At 39.9% G+C, this 20,326-nt stretch overlaps 2 protein-coding genes across 12 annotated transcripts in view; one reads left to right on the plus strand and one right to left on the minus strand.

Annotated features, from left to right (window-relative positions):
- The window catches only part of GALK2 (galactokinase 2), a 137,315-nt gene that overhangs the window by 115,217 nt on the left and 1,772 nt on the right, over positions 1–20,326 (plus strand). For 6 of the 7 annotated variants that reach the window (XM_060005212.1, XM_060005211.1, XM_060005208.1 and 3 more), the window contains one exon: positions 7,233–7,434. The exons of the other annotated variant lie outside the window; for it this stretch is intronic. In XM_060005212.1, the coding sequence (XP_059861195.1) occupies positions 7,233–7,434 (202 nt within the window). The remainder of the gene's footprint in view (positions 1–7,232; positions 7,435–20,326) is intronic. 7 annotated transcript variants of the gene reach the window in all.
- The window catches only part of FAM227B (family with sequence similarity 227 member B), a 279,436-nt gene continuing 259,886 nt past the window's right edge, over positions 777–20,326 (minus strand). Inside the window, exons 15-17 of one of the 5 annotated variants that reach the window (XM_069540461.1) lie at positions 11,911–12,085; positions 6,225–6,454; positions 777–1,296 (exon numbers count right to left, since the gene is read on the minus strand). The gene's annotated coding sequence lies outside the window, so the exon portion shown is untranslated. Of the gene's footprint in view, positions 1,297–4,973; positions 6,455–9,985; positions 12,086–20,326 lie in introns of those variants that run through there. The other 4 variants (XM_069540462.1, XM_069540460.1, XM_060005216.1 and 1 more) reach the window with 4 other exon arrangements.

Genomic DNA, 20,326 nt, shown 5'->3' on the forward strand with positions numbered 1-20,326 from the left:
GTGACAGCTGAGACTTGAACGACAAGGAGGGGCCAGCTAGGTCAAGATCAGGGGGAAGAGCATTCCAGGCTAACAAAACAGCTGTGGCAGTGGGCCTCAGGCAGGAGCCTGTGTGGTGTACTGGAGGTTCAGCAAGGAAGTCAGAGGGAAAGGAAAGTTTAGAGCTAGCAAATAAATAATTATTCAAGTGAATTTACTGTACAGCTGTTGCAGTTTAAGTGTTTATGGCTGTGATCATTGAGATCTCAGAATCTCTGTCATGACTTTAGGATTAGATTCAGAAATTACCTAAGATTCATGGAGGAGGAAGTCATTGTTTCAAAATCCATGTGATATATCCTGCTTTGAAGCCTCAGATTTCCCATGGATGGGATAGGACACTAGCAGTATTTTAGGAAAATGGCACCTGGTGTTATATTCTTTTTATTTTTTTAAACTTATTTATTTTTGGTTGCGTTGGGTTTTCATTGCTGTGCTCGGGCTTCCTCTTGTTGCGGTGAACGGGTTTCTCATTGCAGTGGCTTCTCTTTGTTGTGGAGCATGGGCTCTAGGCGTGCGGGCTTCAGTAGTTGTGGCACACAGACTTAGTAGTTGTGGCTCATGGGTTCAGTAGTTGTGGCTCGTGGGCTCTAGAGTGCAGGCTCAGTAGTTGTGGCGCACGGGCTTAGTTGCTCCACGGCATGTGGGATCTTCCCGTACCAGGGCTCGAACCCGTGTCCCCTGCATTGGCAGGCGCATTCTTAACCACTGCGCCACCAGGGAAGTCCTGGTGTTATATTCTTAAACTGAATTTGCTTTGGAAGTAGTCATGCAGCAATGAGCATTCATGCAGTAAGAAACAATTCCTTTATCCTTTAATATAATAATTGCTGTCAAGGATTATAAGAGTTTATAGAGAGATGGAGCATCCATTTTAAAGTTAACTGGATAGGGAAGAAAGCTTTGTCCATAGACAAAGTTTCAGATTTTCTTGGACTTTTTGGTATCTGCACAACAGAGACCTGTTGAGTTGCCAGCATATAACAAGCCAGAACCCTGGATCCAGAGAGCATTTGTGATGACCAGACAACACAGAACTGGTTTCCCTCCTAAAGGGTGGTCTCCAGATTTGTTGTAGCCTTTGTCAAGATTTTTATATCACAATTGAAAACAGATGCCCTTTCTGCCCTTTCCTTTGTCGTCTGAGTTAACTACCATTCAGTGGTGTGAGCAATGGCAATCTCTCACACATCTTCAGAACGCCCAGGAAGAGTCCTCATTAGACGTTTCTCTCCTGAAGTCTTGCTGTGAAACACTCTGCAATAGAGAGTAGACACAAGGAGGTGCCAGGTTTGTGAGGTTCTGGTAATCTGCTCAGTGTGTTCTGAATGTTTCTTGTCACAAATCAAAACACCAGTCCTAAGGTTTAATATGAAAAAACACATCTCTCTGAACAGTTTCTATTTGAGAATATTTAATCCTAAAGGAAAATATTTAATCTTAAAGGACTATGTAATCCTGAGGAAAACCAAAGCATACTGTTGCTTATGGACTATATTGAATTTTATTACAGGATGTGGCCCTAAAATATACTTGTATTTTATATATATGACATTGACAATCCAGAGTATCAAAAATCACTGTAAATTCTTGATGAAAAGAGACTTATTAGACATAAGACTGAATATAATGTGTGGACTTTGCTTGGATTCTGCTGTAAATTGACTGAAATTTAAACTGGGAAAGTTTAAATATGGACTGAATATGAGATGATATTAAGGAATCATTGGTAATTTTGTTAGATGTGGTAATGATATGGAGGTTATGTAAGAAAATATCCTTATTTTATAGAGTTGCACACTGAAATATGTAGGGAGCAAATGTGACATCTATAATTTATTTTAAAACACCAGCAAAATATCAATTGAAGCAAATATGGCAAAAAGTGATTAACTGTTCAGTCTAGGTGATGGGCTTGTGGAATTTGCTATTGTACCTTCTCTACTGCCCTGTATATTTGAGAAATTTTATAATTCAGAGTTTAAAAAAAGTCTTTGCAAACTGGGACATAGCACAGTGGTTTGTCAGCTAAATAGCACTATTTTGTGATCTTAGTGGATGTCACTTTATCGTGCCCTTTTGTGCTGCAGCCATAAATACCAGTGGACCTGGAAACTAGATGATTTTTTCATAAATGGGACATTACAGTAGAAATGAACCAATACTCTCTTTTTATACCCACCCCCACCCCACCCCCATGCTCTGATTTTGTAACTTGGCCCATGATTAGGGGAGGTGACGTAGTTCAAAAGTAAAACTGAAACATATGGAATCCTAAAGCTAGAATTTTAAACATTTTGTTTCAACCTCAATTTTTAGAAAGAACAATTTTAAACTACAGTTACCAAAGTCATTTTACTTCCTTTCAAAATGTGTATTCTATAACCTGGATTATATTAACATGTATAAAATTATAAAATTATTGGCACTGTCTCATGGTTTCACGGAGCATAAAGTTTAAATGGAACCTTCAGAAAGAGGTGAAATTTTGACAGGGAGAGAAAGGGCAAGAAACCATTTCTGTATGGATTAATGAGTATACCCAGGAGCAGGGAGTGTTTGGGTAACTACACATAGGCCATTTTGGCTGAAGGGAAGAGATCCTATTGGGACCGAGCTTGTTGCGTGCAGGAATTTGGATTGTAGTAAACACTGGGGAAGCAGGAAGTGTTCTGGGTAGTAACGTGAGTCAAGCTGTGTGTTAGGAGCTCAATCCGATGGCACCAACCTCAAGGTAGGTTGCAGGAATGAGAGATTAAGACAGGAATATAAGTTTGGAGATCACTGCAGGATAGTTCAAGTAGGAAAGGGAATAATAGTGTAAATTTGGGTAATGACAGTGGGACTAGAAGGGAGGGGTGATTACAAGACACATTGTGAAAGAAGAAACGATTAGAATTGATGAATAAATTTAGGTCCTGTTTGAACTAGAATAGGATGATTCACATGAACCTGTATCATTTCATTGATGCAAGTTGTTAACCGTGAGTTTAATATATTTATATGACTCAGTTGAGAAACCTTGAAAGAAAAATTTAATTCTTTATTAACTTGTAGGAAAGTTAGCCCCACCCTTATAATTACTAAACTTTTACACAAATGCTAAGAATGGCTATTCCCCTCCTCTAACCTTGGCTGCCTTTTTATCCATCTCCAAGAGTTAGGAGGGCGGTGCTGTGGAGGGGAAAAAAATGTAACCTGAAACTTTAATATAATTTATTGGTTCATAAGTGGAACGTAAAAGCACTTCTGAAAAAGTAGTAATAGTCTAGGGGAGAGGAACCTGTAGGCAGACCCTGGAGGAGAGAGTCACGTAGAAAAGTCTACCTTGAAAGTTTTAGTGTCCTTCAGTGGGGGAAGAGAGCCAGCTCCAGGCAGCTCTGCAAGGAGGAAGCTGGGGAAAAAATCCTAGTACCACCTTAAGAGTGGTCCTATGACCACTCTTGTCGAACGGATCGGGAAAAATCCTTCTGGTTCATTCGACAAGAGTGGTGCCAATATATGGGATTGCTGAGAGCAGGTTTGTAATGACTGTCACCCCTCAGAATGACATTTGTCCTCATGGTAGCACGTAGCCTATAAATGCAGTGGCTATAACTGTAAGTAGCAAAATAATCCCGATGTTTCATGTTTCTAGAAAGGCACAGGATCCATAATATAGGTCACACCCTACGTGAATGTAAAGGCAGATAAAGAATATGGAAGCTCTGTTTGCATGTATACATTGAGTGATTCATCCATAATTAACGTCTCGACAGATGTGTGCTGCCACGAGAAAGCAGTTGCTGTGTCTGGTGTGTAGTGTATTGCTAGGAATAAGCCCGTTAGGATTTGCAGGATCAAGCAAATGCCTGGTAGAGAGCCAAAATTTCATCATGATGAAATGTTTGATGGGGTCGAGAGGTTAATAAATGCACTGCTGATGATTTCTATTAGCGGGTGTGTTTTTCGGATGTTGGTCATTGGCGTTCTTATAGTTGAATGACAACGATGATTGTTCATGTCATTAGTCATGGTTGGAGTCCACGTGTGAATGATGATGACATATATTGTATTTATTTTAAGTGTTATTTTTGTGATCAGTTTTGTGGGGATTTCTTCAAAACCTTCACCTATTTATGGGGGTTTTGGGTTGATTGTGAGTGGTGGTGTTGGGTGTAGGATTGTGTTGAATTTTGGTGGTTCATTTTTAGGTTTGATAGTGTCTTTGATTTATTTAGGGGGGATATTAGTTGTGTTTGGCTATACAACGGCTATGGCCACTGAGCAGTATCCTGAGGTTTGGGTTTCTAATAAGATTGTTTTGGGGGCATTTCTTTCAGGGTTGATAATAGAGTTTTTGATGGTATTATATATTTTAAAGGATGAGGAGGTGGAAGTTGTGTTTAAGTTCAATGGGTTGGGAGACGAGTGACTCTGGTGACTCTGGCTTTTTTAGTGAGGAGGCTATGGGGATTGCGGCGTTACGTAGCTATGGTACCTGGTTGGTGATTGTTACTGGCTGGTCGCTGTTTATTGGTGTTGTGGTTATTATGAAGATCACTCGTGGTAATTAAATAAAAGCATGCTAAGGGTGAGAGTAATAAGGAATGATAGGAAGTATAGTTTGATAAGGCCTTTTTGGCTTGAGATTAGCGTGGAGAACTTTAGTTGAATGAGGGGTGTGGTTTTTGGTAAATGTTTTCTAGTCAGATTAAGTCCAAGAGGGAAGATGCTGATTTTTGGCTTATTGATAGGTTTAGGTAAGGAGGCAGACGATGCATGATGGTGGGGAAATATCCTAAGAGACTAGAGAATTTAAGGGTATTTGAGGGGTAAATAAATTTTAAGTTTTGTGTGTTAAGGTTAATTTCAAGTGCCAATACAAAGCCCAGGATGGTTACTGCAAGGGCAGTTAGTTTTAGGTGTAGGGGTACAGTTATTAGGGGGACTGTTGTCGGGGGGATGTTGTTGGAGATAATGAATCCGGCAAAGACACTTCCAATTAGCAGGTGTTTGATGGAGTTAATTAGGAAGGGGTTGTTTTCACTGATGGAGGTTAAGGGAGAGAAGCGAGTTTGTCCTAGTAGTGTGGAGAAGATAATGTGGGTACTATAGACAGGGAGGGAGGTGGCAATTAGAGTTATTAATAGGGCTCAGGCATTGGTATAAGATGTGTTAGTGGCTTCAATGATCAGGTCTTCACAATAGAAGCCGGTGAGGAAAGGCATTCCTGTCAGTGCCAGACATCCGATAATAAGGGCTGTTGTGGTGAAGGGTAAGGGCTTGAATAGGCCCCCTATTTTTTGAATTATCTTGTTCGTCATTCAGGCTGTGAATAATGGACCCAGAGCATGTGAATAGTATGGCCTTAAAAAAAGCGTGTGTGCAGATACGTGTAAGAATGCTAGACAGGGTTGGTTGATGCGATTGGCTTGAAGTGGAGAAAGCGACAATTTTTTTTAATGTCATTTTGGGTGACAGCGCATATTGCTGTGAATAGGGTGGCAAGGGCTCCTAATCATAGCGCTATTGCTTGAATATGTTTGTTGTTTTCTGTTAAAGGGTAAAGTTGAATAAGTAGGGAGACTCCTGCACAACTATTGTGCCTGAGTGGAGTAAGGCTGATACGGGGGTGGGGCCCTCTATTGCTGAGGGGAGTCAGGGGTGAAGTCCAAATTAGGCTGATTTTCTGACTGTGGCTAGTACGAGTCCTATAAGGGGGAGGTTTGAGGGATTTAAGTCAAGTATAAAAATTTGTTGTAGGTCTCATGTGTTTGAGTTAAACAGGAATCATGCTATTGATTTAATGAGCTGTGTTTGCGTCTGCTCGCGCATATCACCACCCAGTGAGCAGGAAGGACGTAATTCCCTCCCATCTCTTGCTGATCTTCTCCCTTTCTCCAATCTAGAGGCAAGGGAACCCACTGGTGTAATCCATCCAGGTCAGCCTCCTGGGGCAGACAGCGGGTAGAGGAGAGCAGAGAGTACAACTGGGGATGCAAACAGAAGGCAATGGTCACAGTGATCCTTTTTCCAAAATACAACAATATGAGGGGAATTCTTGGAGGAAGTTCTTCATAGAATCATAAAATGTTAGCGCAGGAAGGATCCTGAGAAATAATTTTCAGCCTCATTTTGGAGCTCTATAGAAGTAGCAACTTGGGTACAGCGAGTTGTCACACAGATGAGAACAAATGACAGACCTTTAGATTCTCAGCCCAGGCTCTTTCCAGAAAGCCAGGTTGCTTAGCTTCCATTTATTTTCCAAATTTTTCCCAGACCCACTGCACCAGCTCAGCCACTGTTCAGCACGGTTGAAAATGAATGGTAAGGAGGTCTCAGTTGTTATTCAAGGGAATACATAAGCACTATAGACACAGCCGTTGCAGTAGGACATGTTTCTGTAACTGAAGTTAGAGTCATTGTAGATAATCTGCAAAGTACAGAAATATGTCAAGGAGAAAATAAAATCACTCACAATGTACCACAGAGAGATGATGACTGTTAACATTTTGGTGCCTTCTTATAATTTTTAAAAATTAAAATGTATACACATAGTTTTATATCTTGTTTTTTCACTTAATAATGAACAATTTTCCATGTATTAAATTATCTTAGAATCTGTGTTTTAGTAGCAATATTTGTAATAGAGGTAGCATAATTTAAAAAATATTTTCTGTCATTAGACATTTGAATTATTTTCTGCTATGATAATGCTACGCTATATACACATATATAAATGTGCTTTACACACACACATATATAAGTAACTGTGCTTAGCTATAGGAAACATTTGTATAAATAAAATTGCTAGCATAAGCATTTTTAGTGGTTCTTTCTGGTGGATCACAGTGGAAAGAACATGGCTCTGGGGTCAGACATCCTGACGTGTTCTGCTTCTGCCACTTTCAGATGTGTGAACTTAAAGTAAAATGGACTTGAAAAGAGACCAGTTTAGACTATAAAGAATTCTTTCAGTGAAAGAAAGACCTATTTAAAGTCTAAGGTACTGATAATAAAGACAGAAATGGACGTTCTCAATAACTGTATTTTTCTTTTCACTGAATTGTTCAGTAACTATTTCTTTTTAAAAAAATTTTCCTTCCTTCCTTCCTTCCTCCCTCCCTCCCTCCCTCCCTCCCTTACTTTCTTTCTTTCTTTTTGGCCAGTAACTATCGCTAACCTTGTTCACCATCCCCTTCCTTCCTAAGTGCTCACCTTCAAACTCTACCAGCGGGCAAAGCACGTGTATAGCGAGGCCGCGAGAGTGCTCCAGTTTAAGAAGATATGTGAAGAAGCACCTGACAACACGGTCCAGCTGCTGGGGGAGTTAATGAACCAGAGCCACGTGAGCTGCCGGGACATGTACGAGTGTAGCTGCCCTGAGCTGGACCAGCTGGTGGACATCTGTCGGTGAGGCTGAAAGAGCAGTGTGGCAGGGGCTGCAGGATGCTGCCCAAGGAAATTGTTTAAATTAATGGGAAAAAAGCAGCATTTTTGTAATCTTCTAAGTGAAGGAAGATCCTTTCCCACTTCCTATAAGAGGGGTGGTCTGTGACATAGAGCTAGACTTGTTCCCTCCTAAAAATCTGTAGGATGAAAGATTGGAGACTTGACTCCATGGCTTTACGAAGCTCCAGGTTTGGAGTCAGTTCTTCACAACATCATAAAAAAGACTTTTCTGTCTTTGGATGATTAAGTGTTTCAGGGAGATTTGCTCAGACACAGACCCTGTCGTTACTTTCTTCTCATGGTATTTTAAGCAGTGTTTCCCACTACACTGCAGCTCTACCAGCATCTCCTGTTTGGTGTCCTAAGTTTAATACTTTTATTCAAAAGAGGGGAGAAAAAGGAAAGAGGACCTCAAGCCTGATAGAAATGTATTTTCAGGGGAGAGGTTGCTGAAGGAATTGCCCAGAGAGTCAGCATTTCCTGTCTTCCAGGTTTAGGTTAGGCAATTTGGGAAAAGGACTGAAGAAAGTCCAGTTTATGAATGGTCGGTTGAGACAGAAATGTAAAGAGGGAAACTCTTTCACAAAGCCTGAGAACAACTTCCTTATAATTGCTAGAGAATGGATAAAAGAGTAAAATGGTTCCTTTACCCAGAAGGCGCTCACTGACCTTGGAGAACAGAAAGGGAAATTGGGAGAACTCTCAAATGGTTAGATGTTATTTCCACTGTGAGAAAATCATACAAAACTGCCTGCAATTGGCAATGAAAATATAATTAACCACTTGGCACCTGTGGCTTGCCTCACTCATTGCCACATTCCCAGCCCGAAAAGTTTAAACCAAGTAGCTCCAGTGATCACAAATGGCATATGTGACCCAGCTTGTGGAGAGACTTGAACATAGCATTGATGAGAATCGCTCTGCTGACGTCAGTGTTTGCTCACTGATTGCCAGAAAGCCTTCCAGAGCTTGTTTCATTTTAAGTGCTCTTTTCTGAAAATAGCAAGGGCCCAGTGAATGGAAGGGACAGATATTGTTCAGTTCTGGAAATAAGAGGAAGTGGAATGATTTGTGCAGAAACTAGGAAGAAGCATCGTTGCTAAGAAGATAGTGGGGTAGTTTGAATCCCACCTGAAAAGCAGCGGAGGGGCATTTGCCAGCCTCCTGGAATTCTCGAATGAACTTGCTTGTTCTGGGATGGTCAACCAGCTCTTGTCTTTATGAAGCTTACATTCTCATGGGTAAAGAGGGAAATGACAATTAAAAATAAATTGAGTGGTAGTGATAAGTGTTATGAAAAAAATAATAGAAGGGACGGAGAGTACTAGGGGTGTGTACTAGTACTTTATATTGAGTGGCTGATAATACTGAGTGGCTGAAGAAGGCCTCTCTGAGGAGAGGATATTTGAGCAAAGACCTGAAGGAAGTGAAGTAACGAGAACAGCAAGTAGAGAGGTCTTGACGTAGGTACATGGCTGTCACATGTGAGGAACAGCAGGAGGACCAGTGTGCTTGGAGGGCAGTTCAGGAAGGAGAGAGTAGTAGTTGATGAAGTAAGAGAGGTAGTGGGGAGTCATACCCCTGGGCCTTGTCAGCCATTGGAAGCACTCTGACTTTGAGTAGAAGATGGCAGTGGAAGTGTGAAATGATTCTAGGCCAGATACGCCTTGAAGGAAGAGTAAAGACAATTTACTCTGTATGGGTGAAAGGGAGGAACCAAGATGACTCCCGGGTTTTTGGCCTGAGAAAATTTCCTTGTTCCCGAAGGCCGGGCTTCACATTTCTGGGTCAGAATTATCTTCTAGTACCATAAGATATGAAAGCAGGAAGAGGCCTTAGAGATCAAGAGACCACTAAGAGGTTAAGAGATTTGAACAAGGTAACATAATGCGTCAGTGGGAAAGCCTAGCTCCCGATCCAGTGTTTTTTGCCTCACCTGTTTCTCTCTCCTTGGGTCATACTGAGATGTGATTGTATTTTAATGTGGGTCATTTTTTTACCTATTTTCCTTTTCCAGCTTTAAAGCTTTAATGCTGGAGACTTTGGTTGTCACAGCGTGTAATATTTGAACATGGAGCAAAGCCACGTTGAGCAGGGAAGGTGGTGTGTGGAGAAGGATGAAAACTGGGCTGGAAGTTAGGAAAGTTGAGTTCTAGCTCTGCCTCTTTTCATTCTGAGCTCTGTGACTTTGGACTGTTGCCTTGCTTTGTGATCTCCAGTGTGTTTTTCTGTTCTAGAAGTCTATAGGTCTATATATTTTTTTAAAATGTGGTTCTAGTGAAAGATTTAGTGGCTATGTCTTAAAAGGGTTTGGAAGAGCACACCTTTTGTTTTTTTTCATTTATTTGTTTATTTGCCTTTTCTTAATGGAAGCTAAAGTGTCTCTGTTTAGCCCATTTTCATTTGCTGTATTGCTTTTCTGAGGAAAATTCAGTTGTGTCTAGCATAAGGAGCTCATTCCCTTTTTTATGTTTTTTTTGTCTGGAATTGCTAAGTATCAAAATTAATTTCTACTTATTCCATAACCATATAAGGAACAAGTTTCCCATGTTGAAAGATTATCTTTTGGCATGTTGGAAATATTGGCCAGAATACTTGTCTGGTCCTTAAGTTTCTTTATACAATTCTTTCTTTGCTGTCACTGTGACCAGTAGGTAATATTCTCCAAATACTCCAGTGGGTTGCTAGTTACTAAAAGGTCCTGAGTGGTAGAGCAACCTCAGAGGAGGACAGCCCAGGAGAATTAAGTAGATACAGTCATTGATGCCATTCCTTCCTCAGTCAGCAAATACTTTTCAGTAGGCTATTTGTGTCCCATGGGAAATTGGAGTCTAAACTCCATTTTCAAAAGGTCTGGCACTTTCTTTTGTGTGGACGTATGGGGAGAAAAAGGAGGAATGCAGAAGAATGCAAGATAGTGGTAAAACAGAATGGTTAAAAACCGGGGAGAGAAAGACAGTAGGAGAGTAGTAAATGGCAAATGCGGGGAGAGGTTTAAATGAAAAATGGCAACACTTTTAAGCCCTAGTTCCTTCTGAAGCTTTATGACTATCTCAGTGGGCCAGGCACGTGGTGGAGGGGAAGGACCCTGGCAAGGCCTGGTGTGGGCCACTGCGCCATAAACTCAACCTCTGGTAGAGTGTTGTTTTGCATAAGAATCACCACCACCTCCACACTTCCCTGTCCCCTTAAAGAAAAGTTAACACCAGTGGGCAAGTTGTGACTAAGACTGGGCAGCCTGAGAAGTTTGGTTGCCTTGGGTAGACCACAAGAGGGAGGAGGGAAGCTGAAGAGGCTTCAAGGAGGAGCACCACCAAAGACGCTCTTTATTTTTTTATAAATTTATTTATTTAGGCTGCATTGGGTCTTCGTTGCTGAATGTGGGCTTTCTCTAGTTGCAGCGAGCAGGGGCTACTCTTTGTTGCGGAGCACGGGCTCTAGGCATGTGGGCTTCAGTAGTTGTGTCACACGGGCTCAGTAGTTGTGGCTCGTGGGCTCAGTAGTTGTGGCTCATGGGCTCTAGAGCACAGGCTCAGTAGTTGTGGTGCACGGGCTTAGTTGCTCTGCGGCATGTGGGATCTTCCCAGACGAGGGCTTGAACCCGTGTCCCCTGCATTGGCAGGTGGATTGTTAACCACTGCACCATCAGGGAAGTCCCCAAAGACCCTCTTTAGATCACGCTCCCTGGCCCACTTGTGGCACTTCAAATTCCTTTAGTTTTTCTGAAGGCCTGCTTGGAAACTATTTGCTTGAGAAAACAACTAATTGATTGAGTGAATGAAGGATTCGATGCCTACAATACTCAGGGCTCTATCTACAAATGTTAATGTGATCTGAGCTAGACCATATTCAAAAGGCGTCTCTAGGTAGCTTGTCTATAGGACAACGTATAGGAAGCTACTTTATGACCCAAGTAGAGAGAAGGGGGGAAAAAGCGTAGAAGAGATCACCAAGGCTTGCATTTTTTCAGCTGAGCCTTTCGTTGCTCTTCAAGAGAAAATCAGTTTAGAATCCAAAGAAAGGGCCAGGGAGGGAGAAGGAAACTATACTTACACAGTTAGACTGCTTTTTTTAATTTTTTAATTAATGTTAGAAAATCTCAATTATGTGAAATAAAGTTTAATAGTGAAGGAAATAGATGAAGCTTGCCCAGTTATAAAATACTTCTTTTAAATGAACTAAATGTAAACTTTAAGAAATGGCTAAATTTTAAAGTAGGATTTACTGAGGAACACAAAACAATTTTGAAACCAAGTCAATTATATGTGAAACAGCTCATTCTTTAACGGTTTCCCTGGTTATACTTAAGAAAAAATAGTTAATGGCCTTTATCTTCGTTTTGACACTTGATGGAATTAGAGAGGACTCATTGCTGCATTATTGCCCAAGCTATTAAGAAAGATAAATGACAAATTTTAATAGACCAACAAAGGTTACCAAAGTTAATTTGCTGTCTTCCTCAGAAGTCTTCCCACAGTTTTATTCCATGGCTGGCCATGCTGCTCGGCCTCTTGCAGTCATTCTCCTGAGCGGGTCGGAATGGGGAAGAATGAAGTGCAAATCCACATGTGTGTGCTCTTCTCCTCATGCTCTGATGGGCTAATCTGACACTCTGTCAAGAAAAAGGGAGAGAGCCATTTCAGCTGCCTTAGGGGCCCGCTGGTCTTTGGGCTTCTGTCTTCTATTTATTGTCCCGCTGCCCCTCCCCCCCCAGTATGTATGCCATTTGCTGGAACCAAACCAACTGGTCTTCAATGACATATGTGGCTTAAATTTCTAAAATAGACATGCAGTTATATTTTCTTATACTTTCTCATTCGAACAGTATTTGAAGCCTGTGGTTTCTTGAATCTAAAGTAATCTGAAAGTGTTTCTAATCTGGCTGTAAAAATCATAGAAATTGTTCTGGAAGCTGTGTTTTCCTGAGACTCTAATTGGAAAATTCTAGGCTTAGAGCAGAAGCTAGAAGTCTTTCCAGAAAAAGAGTACATTACTGACTGCATATATATATATATGCTTTCAAAAGTGTTTTATATTACTCAATATATTTTTCTTTAAAATTTAGCCATTTCTTACAATTTACATTTTGTGCATTTAAGAGTTATTTTATAACTGGGCAAGCATCATCATTTTCCTTTATTATTTTACTTTGTTTCACATAATTGAAGTTTTTAGCATTAATTTAATTAAAAATAAACAGTAAGTATACATTTTCATATTTTAAAACAAATATAATGATCCAGCAGCCACTTATTAGAATGTACAAAAATGCCTGGAATTATGCTGGCCTGAAATTAGAGAGATAGATAATAACCTGTCCCTAAATTCAAGATTTTCTGAAATAATTTGATATCCATTTGTATAATATATCAATATTTATCTTGAAATAAATAAAATTGAATTAAAATACAAGGCACAATTCCTTGCTTTCCCTCTTCGCGATTTGTGGCAGAGTTGGGTCTTACTGGATCTCTCCCCTCTCCCCGCTCAACACCACCTTTGATCTGTGCCTTACCTTAGTAAGTGCTTTATGGTCAACTCAGTTCATTTAAAAGCAGGAAGTTTTACTCAGGCTATACTTAGGTGCCTGGAAAGTTAGTTATAGGAATACACTTTTCAGTGATAAAAAGGATCAAAGGGAACATTCCTTATAATCTCCATCTCTTGTCTGCTCTAGCCTTTGTTTTGTAGATCATGCTTTATAAGGCTGAGGCTGCTTTTGATGTTTTGACCAACCCTTCCAGGTTATTCCCAATCAAGTGACCACAATCATCAAATTGATATTTGGGATTTTAGGGGTTTGGTTTTCATAACTTTTGTGTTGCCTCTCTGATGTGCAATAGCTCAGGAGCTGTATTTTTAATGCCTTACTGTTCTCCTAGGAAAAAAATGCAAATGTGAAAAGTTCACTGAACACTCTTAGCTCACCTATTTTTCTTTCTTAATTTATAGCTTATTGGTTTCCTAACTTCTGGCTCTCTCTCGCAATTTCTGTGGCACGTACCAAAGGGCATGTTAAGCACCAGTGGGGCACACTGCAGCCAGGATCTTTCTGCCTTTGTGAATGTGTATAGCTGGGCAGGCTGCTGACCAGCTGCTGGGGGAGCCCCCGATTTGTGATCACAAGTGCCACTTACTCAGGGGCAGAGGACTATTTATAATAGCACTTATTGTTCTCTATTGGGGAAATTTGAGCCCTGATGATTTCAGACCATGTGGTTGATGCAATCCAGTTCATTTTCATTTGTAGCAGGCAGGGTGGTGACATAACAGCTCTGGAGACTTAAAAGTGAATAATATATTTACCTAGAAGGATTTCTAGTGTCTGCCCTCGGGAAACTGGCAGGACAGTCAGGAAACTAGGCCTCCTGGCACAATTCCTATGGGTTTTGCAGCCAGGTAGAAACACTTTGAGTTTGCTTTAGGTTCAATTTTGAAACCACAGTTTTCAAAAACAGTACAAATGAGAAAGTGTAAGAAAATATGCCTAGAAGTTCATTGAAGACCGTAAGAGACCTGGTTGACTTGAGTCCAGAAAAATGGCATAGTTTGGGTCTTAGAAAATCAAGTAAGAGGGCATACTGTTCTTCTCTAAACCATGCCATGTTAGCTTTGATGCCCAGATTTTAGTGTCTTTCAGAGATACTTCAGTGACACCTCCGTTTTTCTCAGCATTTTCCACAAGAAGAGATAGCTTGACATGGCTGCATGACAGTTTTTTGTTTTTTTTGTTTTTTAAAATTGTACTAAATTACAAACTAGCCCCTTGCCAGCCTAGGAACTCATGATAATCCTAGAATCCCAGGGTCAGAGAAACTTTTCAGCCTGGACCATAGGAGTTTGGGCTCAGTTCAGCTACTGGGCCATAAGCTGAATGTTTGAAGGGCAGGAAGAGATGAGTAATCTTTATTTGTTTGCAAGCATTTTTGTTTTCTTCCTTAAACATCTACTTTCATATGAAAAACATATTTTATTGAATAAAACAGATGATGAAAAAATCAATAGAGAAAATCATTGGGGGGAAAATGTATTACTGATGTGCAGTAATTCTGATGTCGCAGAGTAGCAGTAATATTCTATTGATATTTTCCAGGAAATAAAGTACCTCATTTAGATGGAAAAAAGGGACAAAATTGTGCTAAATTAATTATGGAGTTTTAAATCTGCTATTAATTTGGAGTAAATTTTATTAGGAAGAATTGGAAGTACATGTTAACTTTTTTTTGAATTTTATTTATTTTTTTATACTGCACGTTCTTATTAGTCATCAATTTTATACACATCAGTGTATACATGTCAATCCCAATCTCCCAATTCAGCACACCACCCCTACCACCCCCCTGCCACTTTCCACCTTGGTGTCCATACATTTGTTCTCTGCATCTGTGTCTCAACTTCTGCCCTGCAAACCAGTTCATCTGTACCATTTTTCTAGGTTCCACATATATGCGTTAATATACGATATTTGTTTTTCTCTTTCTGACTTACTTCACTCTGTATGACAGTCTCTAGATCCATCCACGTCTCTACAAATGACCCAATTTCGTTTCTTTATGGCTGAGTAATATTCCATTGTATATATGTACCACAACTTCTTTATCCATTCATCTATCCATGGGCATTTAGGTTGCTTCCATGTCCTGGCTATTGTAAATAGTGCTGCAGTGAACATTGGGGTACATGTGTCTTTTGAATTATGGTTTTCTCAGGGTATATGCCCAGTAGTGGGATTGCTGGGTCATATGGTAATTCTATTTTTAGTTTTTTAAGGAACCTCCATACTGTTCTCCATAGTAGCTGTATCAATTTACATTCCCACCAGCAGTGCAACAGGGTTCCCTCTTCTCCACACCCTCTCCAGCATTTGTTGTTTGTAGATTTCCTGATGATGCCCATTCTAACTGGTGTGAGGCGATAACCTCATTGTAGTTTTTTGATTTGCATTTCTCTAATAATTAGTGATGTTGAGCAGCTTTTCATGTGCTTCTTGGCCATCTGTATGTCTTTTTTGGAGAAATGTCTATTTATGTCTTCTGCCCATTTTTGGATTGGGTTGTTTGTTTTTTTAATATTGAGCTGCATGAGCTGTTTATATATTTTGGAGATTAATCCTTTGTCCGTTATTTTCTCCCATTCTGAGGGTTGTCTTTTTGTCTTGTTTATGGTTTCCTTTGCTGCGCAAAAGCTTTTAAGTTTCATTAGGTCCCATTTGTTTACTTTTGTTTTTATTTCCATTACTGTAGGAGGTGGATCAAAAAAGATCTTGCTCTGATTTATGTCAGAGTGTTCTTTCTATGTTTTCCTCTAGGAGTTTTATAGTGTCCAGTCTTACATTTAGTTCTCTAATCCATTTTGAGTTTATTTTTGTGTATGGTGTTAAGGGAGTATTCTAATTTCATCCTTTTACATGTAGCTGTCCAGTTCTCCCAGCACCACTTATTGAAGAGACTGTCTTTTCTCCCGTTGTATATCCTTGCCTCCTTTGTCATAGATTAGTTGACCATAGGTGCGTGGGTTTATCTCTGGGCTTTCTATCTTGTTCCATTGATCTATATTTCTGTTTTTGGGCCAGTACCATACGGTCTTGATTACTGTAGCTTCATAGTATAGTCTGAAGACTGGGAGCCTGATTCCTTCAGCTCCGTATTTTTCCCTCAAGACCACTTTGGCTGTTCGGGGTCTTTTGTGTCTCCATAGAAATTTTAAGATTTTTTGTTCTAGTTCTGTAAAACATGCCATTTGTAATTTGATAGGGATTGCATTGAATCTGTAGATTGCTTTGGGTAGTATAGTCTTTTTCACAATATTGATTCATCCAATCCAAGAACACTGTATATCTCTACATCTGTTTGTTTCATCTTTAATTTCTTTCATCAGTGTCTTAAGTTTTCTGCATACAGGCCTTTTGTTTCCCTAGGTAGGTTTACTCCTAGGTATTTTATTCTTTTCTGTTGCAGTGGTAAATGGGAGTGTTTCCTTCATTTCTCTTTCAGATTTTTCATCATTAGTCTATAGGAATGCATTAATTTTGTATCCCGCAAATTTACCAAATTCATTGATTAGCTCTAGTAGTTTTCTGGTTACATCTTTAGGATTCTCTATGTATAATATCATGTCATCTGCAAACAGTGACAGTTTTACTTCTTCTTTTCCAATTTGTATTGCTTTTATTTCTTTCTCTTCTCTGATTGCCGTGGATAGGACTTCCAAAACTATGTTGAATAATAGTGTGAGAGTGGACATCCTTGTCTTGTTCCTGATCTTAGAGGAAATGCTTTCAGTTTTCACCATTGAGAATGATGTTTGCTGTGGGTCTGTCGTATATGGCCTTTATTATGTTGAGGTAGGTTCCCTCTATGCCCACTTTCTGGAGAGTTTTTATCATAAATGGGTGTTGGATCTTGTCAAAAGCTTTTTCTGCATCTACTGAGATCATCATATGGGTTTTATTCTTCAATTTGTTAATATGGTTTATCACATTGATTGATTTATGTATATTGAAGAATCCTTGCATCCCTGGGATAAATCCCACTTGATCATGGTGTATGATCCTTTTAATGTGTTGTTGGATTCTGTTTGCTAGTATTTTGTTGAGGATTTTTGCATCTATATTCATCAGTGATATTGGTCTGTAATTTTCTATTTTTGTAGTATCTTTGTCTGGTTTTGGTATCAGGGTGATGGTGGCCTCATAGAATGAGTTTGGGAGTGTTCCTTCCTCTGCAATTTTTTGGAACAGTTTGAGAAGGATGGGTGTTAGCTCTTCTCTAAATGTCTGATAGAATTCGCCTGTGAAGCCATCTGGTCCTGGACTTTTGTTTGTTGGAAGATTTTTAATCACAGTTTCAATTTCATTACTTGTGATTTGTCTGGTCATATTTTCTATTTCTTCCTGGTTCAGTCTTGGAAGTTTATACCTTTCTAAGAATTTGTCCATTTCTTTCAGGTTGTCCATTTTATTGGCCTAGAGTTGCTTGCAGTAGTCTCTTAGGATTCTTTGTATTTCTGCTGTGTCTGTTGTAACTTCTCCTTTATCATTTCTACTTTTATTGATTTGAGTCCTCTTCCTCTTTTTCTTGATGAGTCTGGCTATGGTTTATCAATTTTGTTCATCTTCTCAAAGAACCAGCCTTTAGTTTTATTGAACTTTGCTATTGTCTTCTTTGTTTCTATTTCATTTATTTCTGCTCTGATCTTTATGATTTCTTTCCTTCTAGTAACTTTGGGTTTTGTTTGTTCTTTTTTCTCTAGTTCTCTTAGGTGTAAGGTTAGATTGTTTGAGATGTTTCTTCTTTTTTTTTTTTTTTTGTGGTACGTGGGCCTGTCACTCTTGTGGCCTCTCCTGTTGCGGAGCACAGGCTCCGGACGCACAGGCTCAGTGGCCATGGCTCACGGGCCCAGCTGCTCCACAGTATGTGGGATCTTCCCGGACCTGGGCACGAACCCATGTCCCCTGCATTGGCAGGCGGACTCTCAAACACTGTGCCACCAGGGAAGCCCTGTTTGTTGTTTCTTGAAGTAGGACTGTATAGCTATAAACTTCCTTCTTAGAACTGCTTTTGCTGCATCCCATAGGTTTTGGATTGTCATGTTTTCATTGTCATTTGTCTCTAGGTATATTTTGATTTCCTCTTTGATTTCTTCAGTGATCTCTTGGTTATTTAGTAACGTATTGTTTAGCCTCTGTGTGTTTGTGTTTTTCACATTTTTTTCCCCAGTAATTGATTTCTAATCTCATAGTGTTGTGGTCAGAAAAGATACTTGATATAACTTCAGTTTTCTTAAATTTACTGAGGCTTGATTTGTGACCTAAGATGTGATCTATCCTGGAGAATGTTCTGTGCGCACTTGAGAAGAAAGTGTAATCTGCTGTTTCTGGATGGAATGTCCTATAAATATCAATTAAATCTATCTGGTCTATTGTGTCATCTAAAGCTTGTGTTTCCTTATTAATTTTCTGTTTGGATGATCAGTCCATTGGTGTAAGTGAGGTGTTTGTTAGTATCCCCCACTATTACTGTGTTACTGTCGATTTCCTCTTTTATAGCTGTTAGCAGTTGCCTTATATGTTGAGGTGCTCCTATGTTGGGTGCATGTATATTTATTATTGTTATATCTTCTTCTTGGATTGATCCCTTGATCATTATGTAGTGTCCTTTCTTGTCTCGTGTAACATTCTTTAAAGTCTATGTTATCTGGTATGAGTATAGCTACTTCAGCTTTCTTTTGATTTCCATTTGCATGGATTATCTTTTTCCATCCCCTCACTTTCAGTCTGTATGTGTCCCTAGGTCTGAAGTGGGTCTCTTGTAGACAGCATATATATGGATCATGTTTTTGTATCCATTCAGCAAGACTGCGTCTTTTGGTTGGAGCATTTAATCCATTCACGTTTAAGGTAATTATTGATATGTCTGTTCCTATTACCATTTTCTTAATTGTTTTGGGTTTGTTTTTGTAGGTCCTTTTCCTGTGTTTCCCACTTACAGAAGTTCCTTATCAATTGTTGTAGAGCTGGTATGGTGGTGCTGAATTTTCTTAGCTTTTGCTTGTTTGTAAAGCTTTTGATTTCTCCATCGAATATGAATGAGATCCTTGCTGGGTAGAGTAATCTTTTTTGTAGGTTCTTCCCTTTCATCACTTTAATTATATCATGTCACTCCCTTCTGGCTTGTAGTTTCTGCTGATAAATCAGCTGTTAACCTTATGGGTGTTCCCTTGTATGTTATTTGTTGTTTTTCCCTTGCTACTTTCAGTAATTTTTCTTTGTCTTTAATTTTTGCTAATTTGATTACTATGTGTCTTGGCTGCTTCTCCTTGGCTTTATCCTGTATGGGACTCTCTGTGCTACCTGGACTTGGGTGGCTATTTCCTTTCCCATGTTAGGGAAGTTTTCGACTATAATCTCTTCAAGTAGTTTCTCTGTTCGTCTCGCTCTTCTCCTTCTGGGACCCCTATAATGCGAATGTTGTTGCATTTAATGTTGTCCCAGAGGTCTCTTAGGCTGTCTTCATTTCTTTTCATTTTTTTTCCTTTATTCTGTTCCACAGCAGTGAATTTCACCATTCCATCTTCCAGGTCACTTATCTATTCTTCTGCCTCAGTTATTCTGCTATTAATTCCGTCTAGTGTACTTTTCATTTTAGTTATTGTATTGTTCATCTCTGTTTGGTTGTTCTTTAATTCTTCTAGGTCTTTGTTAAACATTTCTTGCATCTTCTAGATCTTTGCCTCCATTCTTTTTCCGAGGTCCTGGATCATCTTCACTATCAATCATTATTCTGAATTCTTTTTCTGGAAGGTTGCCTATCTCCACTTCATTTAGTTGTTTTTCTGGGGTTTCATCTTGTTCTTTCATCTGGTACATAGCCCTCTGCCTTTTCATCTTGTCTATTTTTATGTGAATGTGGTTTTTGTTCCACAGGCTGCAGGATTATAGTTCTTCTTGCTTCTGCTGTCTGCCCTCTGGTGGATGTGGCTATCTAAGAGGCTTGTGCAAGTTTCCTGATGGGAGGGACTGGTGGTGGGTAGAGCTGGCTGTTGCTCTGGGGAAGAGCTCAGTAAAACTTTAATCTGCTTGTCTGCTGATGGGTGGGGCTGGGTTTTCTCCCTGTTCGTTGTTTGGCCTGAGGCGACCCAACACTGGAGCCTACCCGGGCTCTTTGGTGGGGCTAATGGTGGACCCTGGGAGGGCTCACACCAAGGAGTACTTCCCAGAACTTATGCTGCCAGTGTCCTTGTCCTCACGGTGAGACACAGCCACCCCCCACCTCTGCAGGAGACCCTCCAACACTAGCAGGTAGGTCTGATTCAGTCTCCTACGGGGTCACTGCTCCTTCCCCTGGGTCCTGAT

This window comes from Delphinus delphis, chromosome 2, assembly GCF_949987515.2.
Source record: "Delphinus delphis chromosome 2, mDelDel1.2, whole genome shotgun sequence".
In the NCBI taxonomy this organism is placed as follows: Eukaryota; Metazoa; Chordata; class Mammalia; order Artiodactyla; family Delphinidae; genus Delphinus; species Delphinus delphis.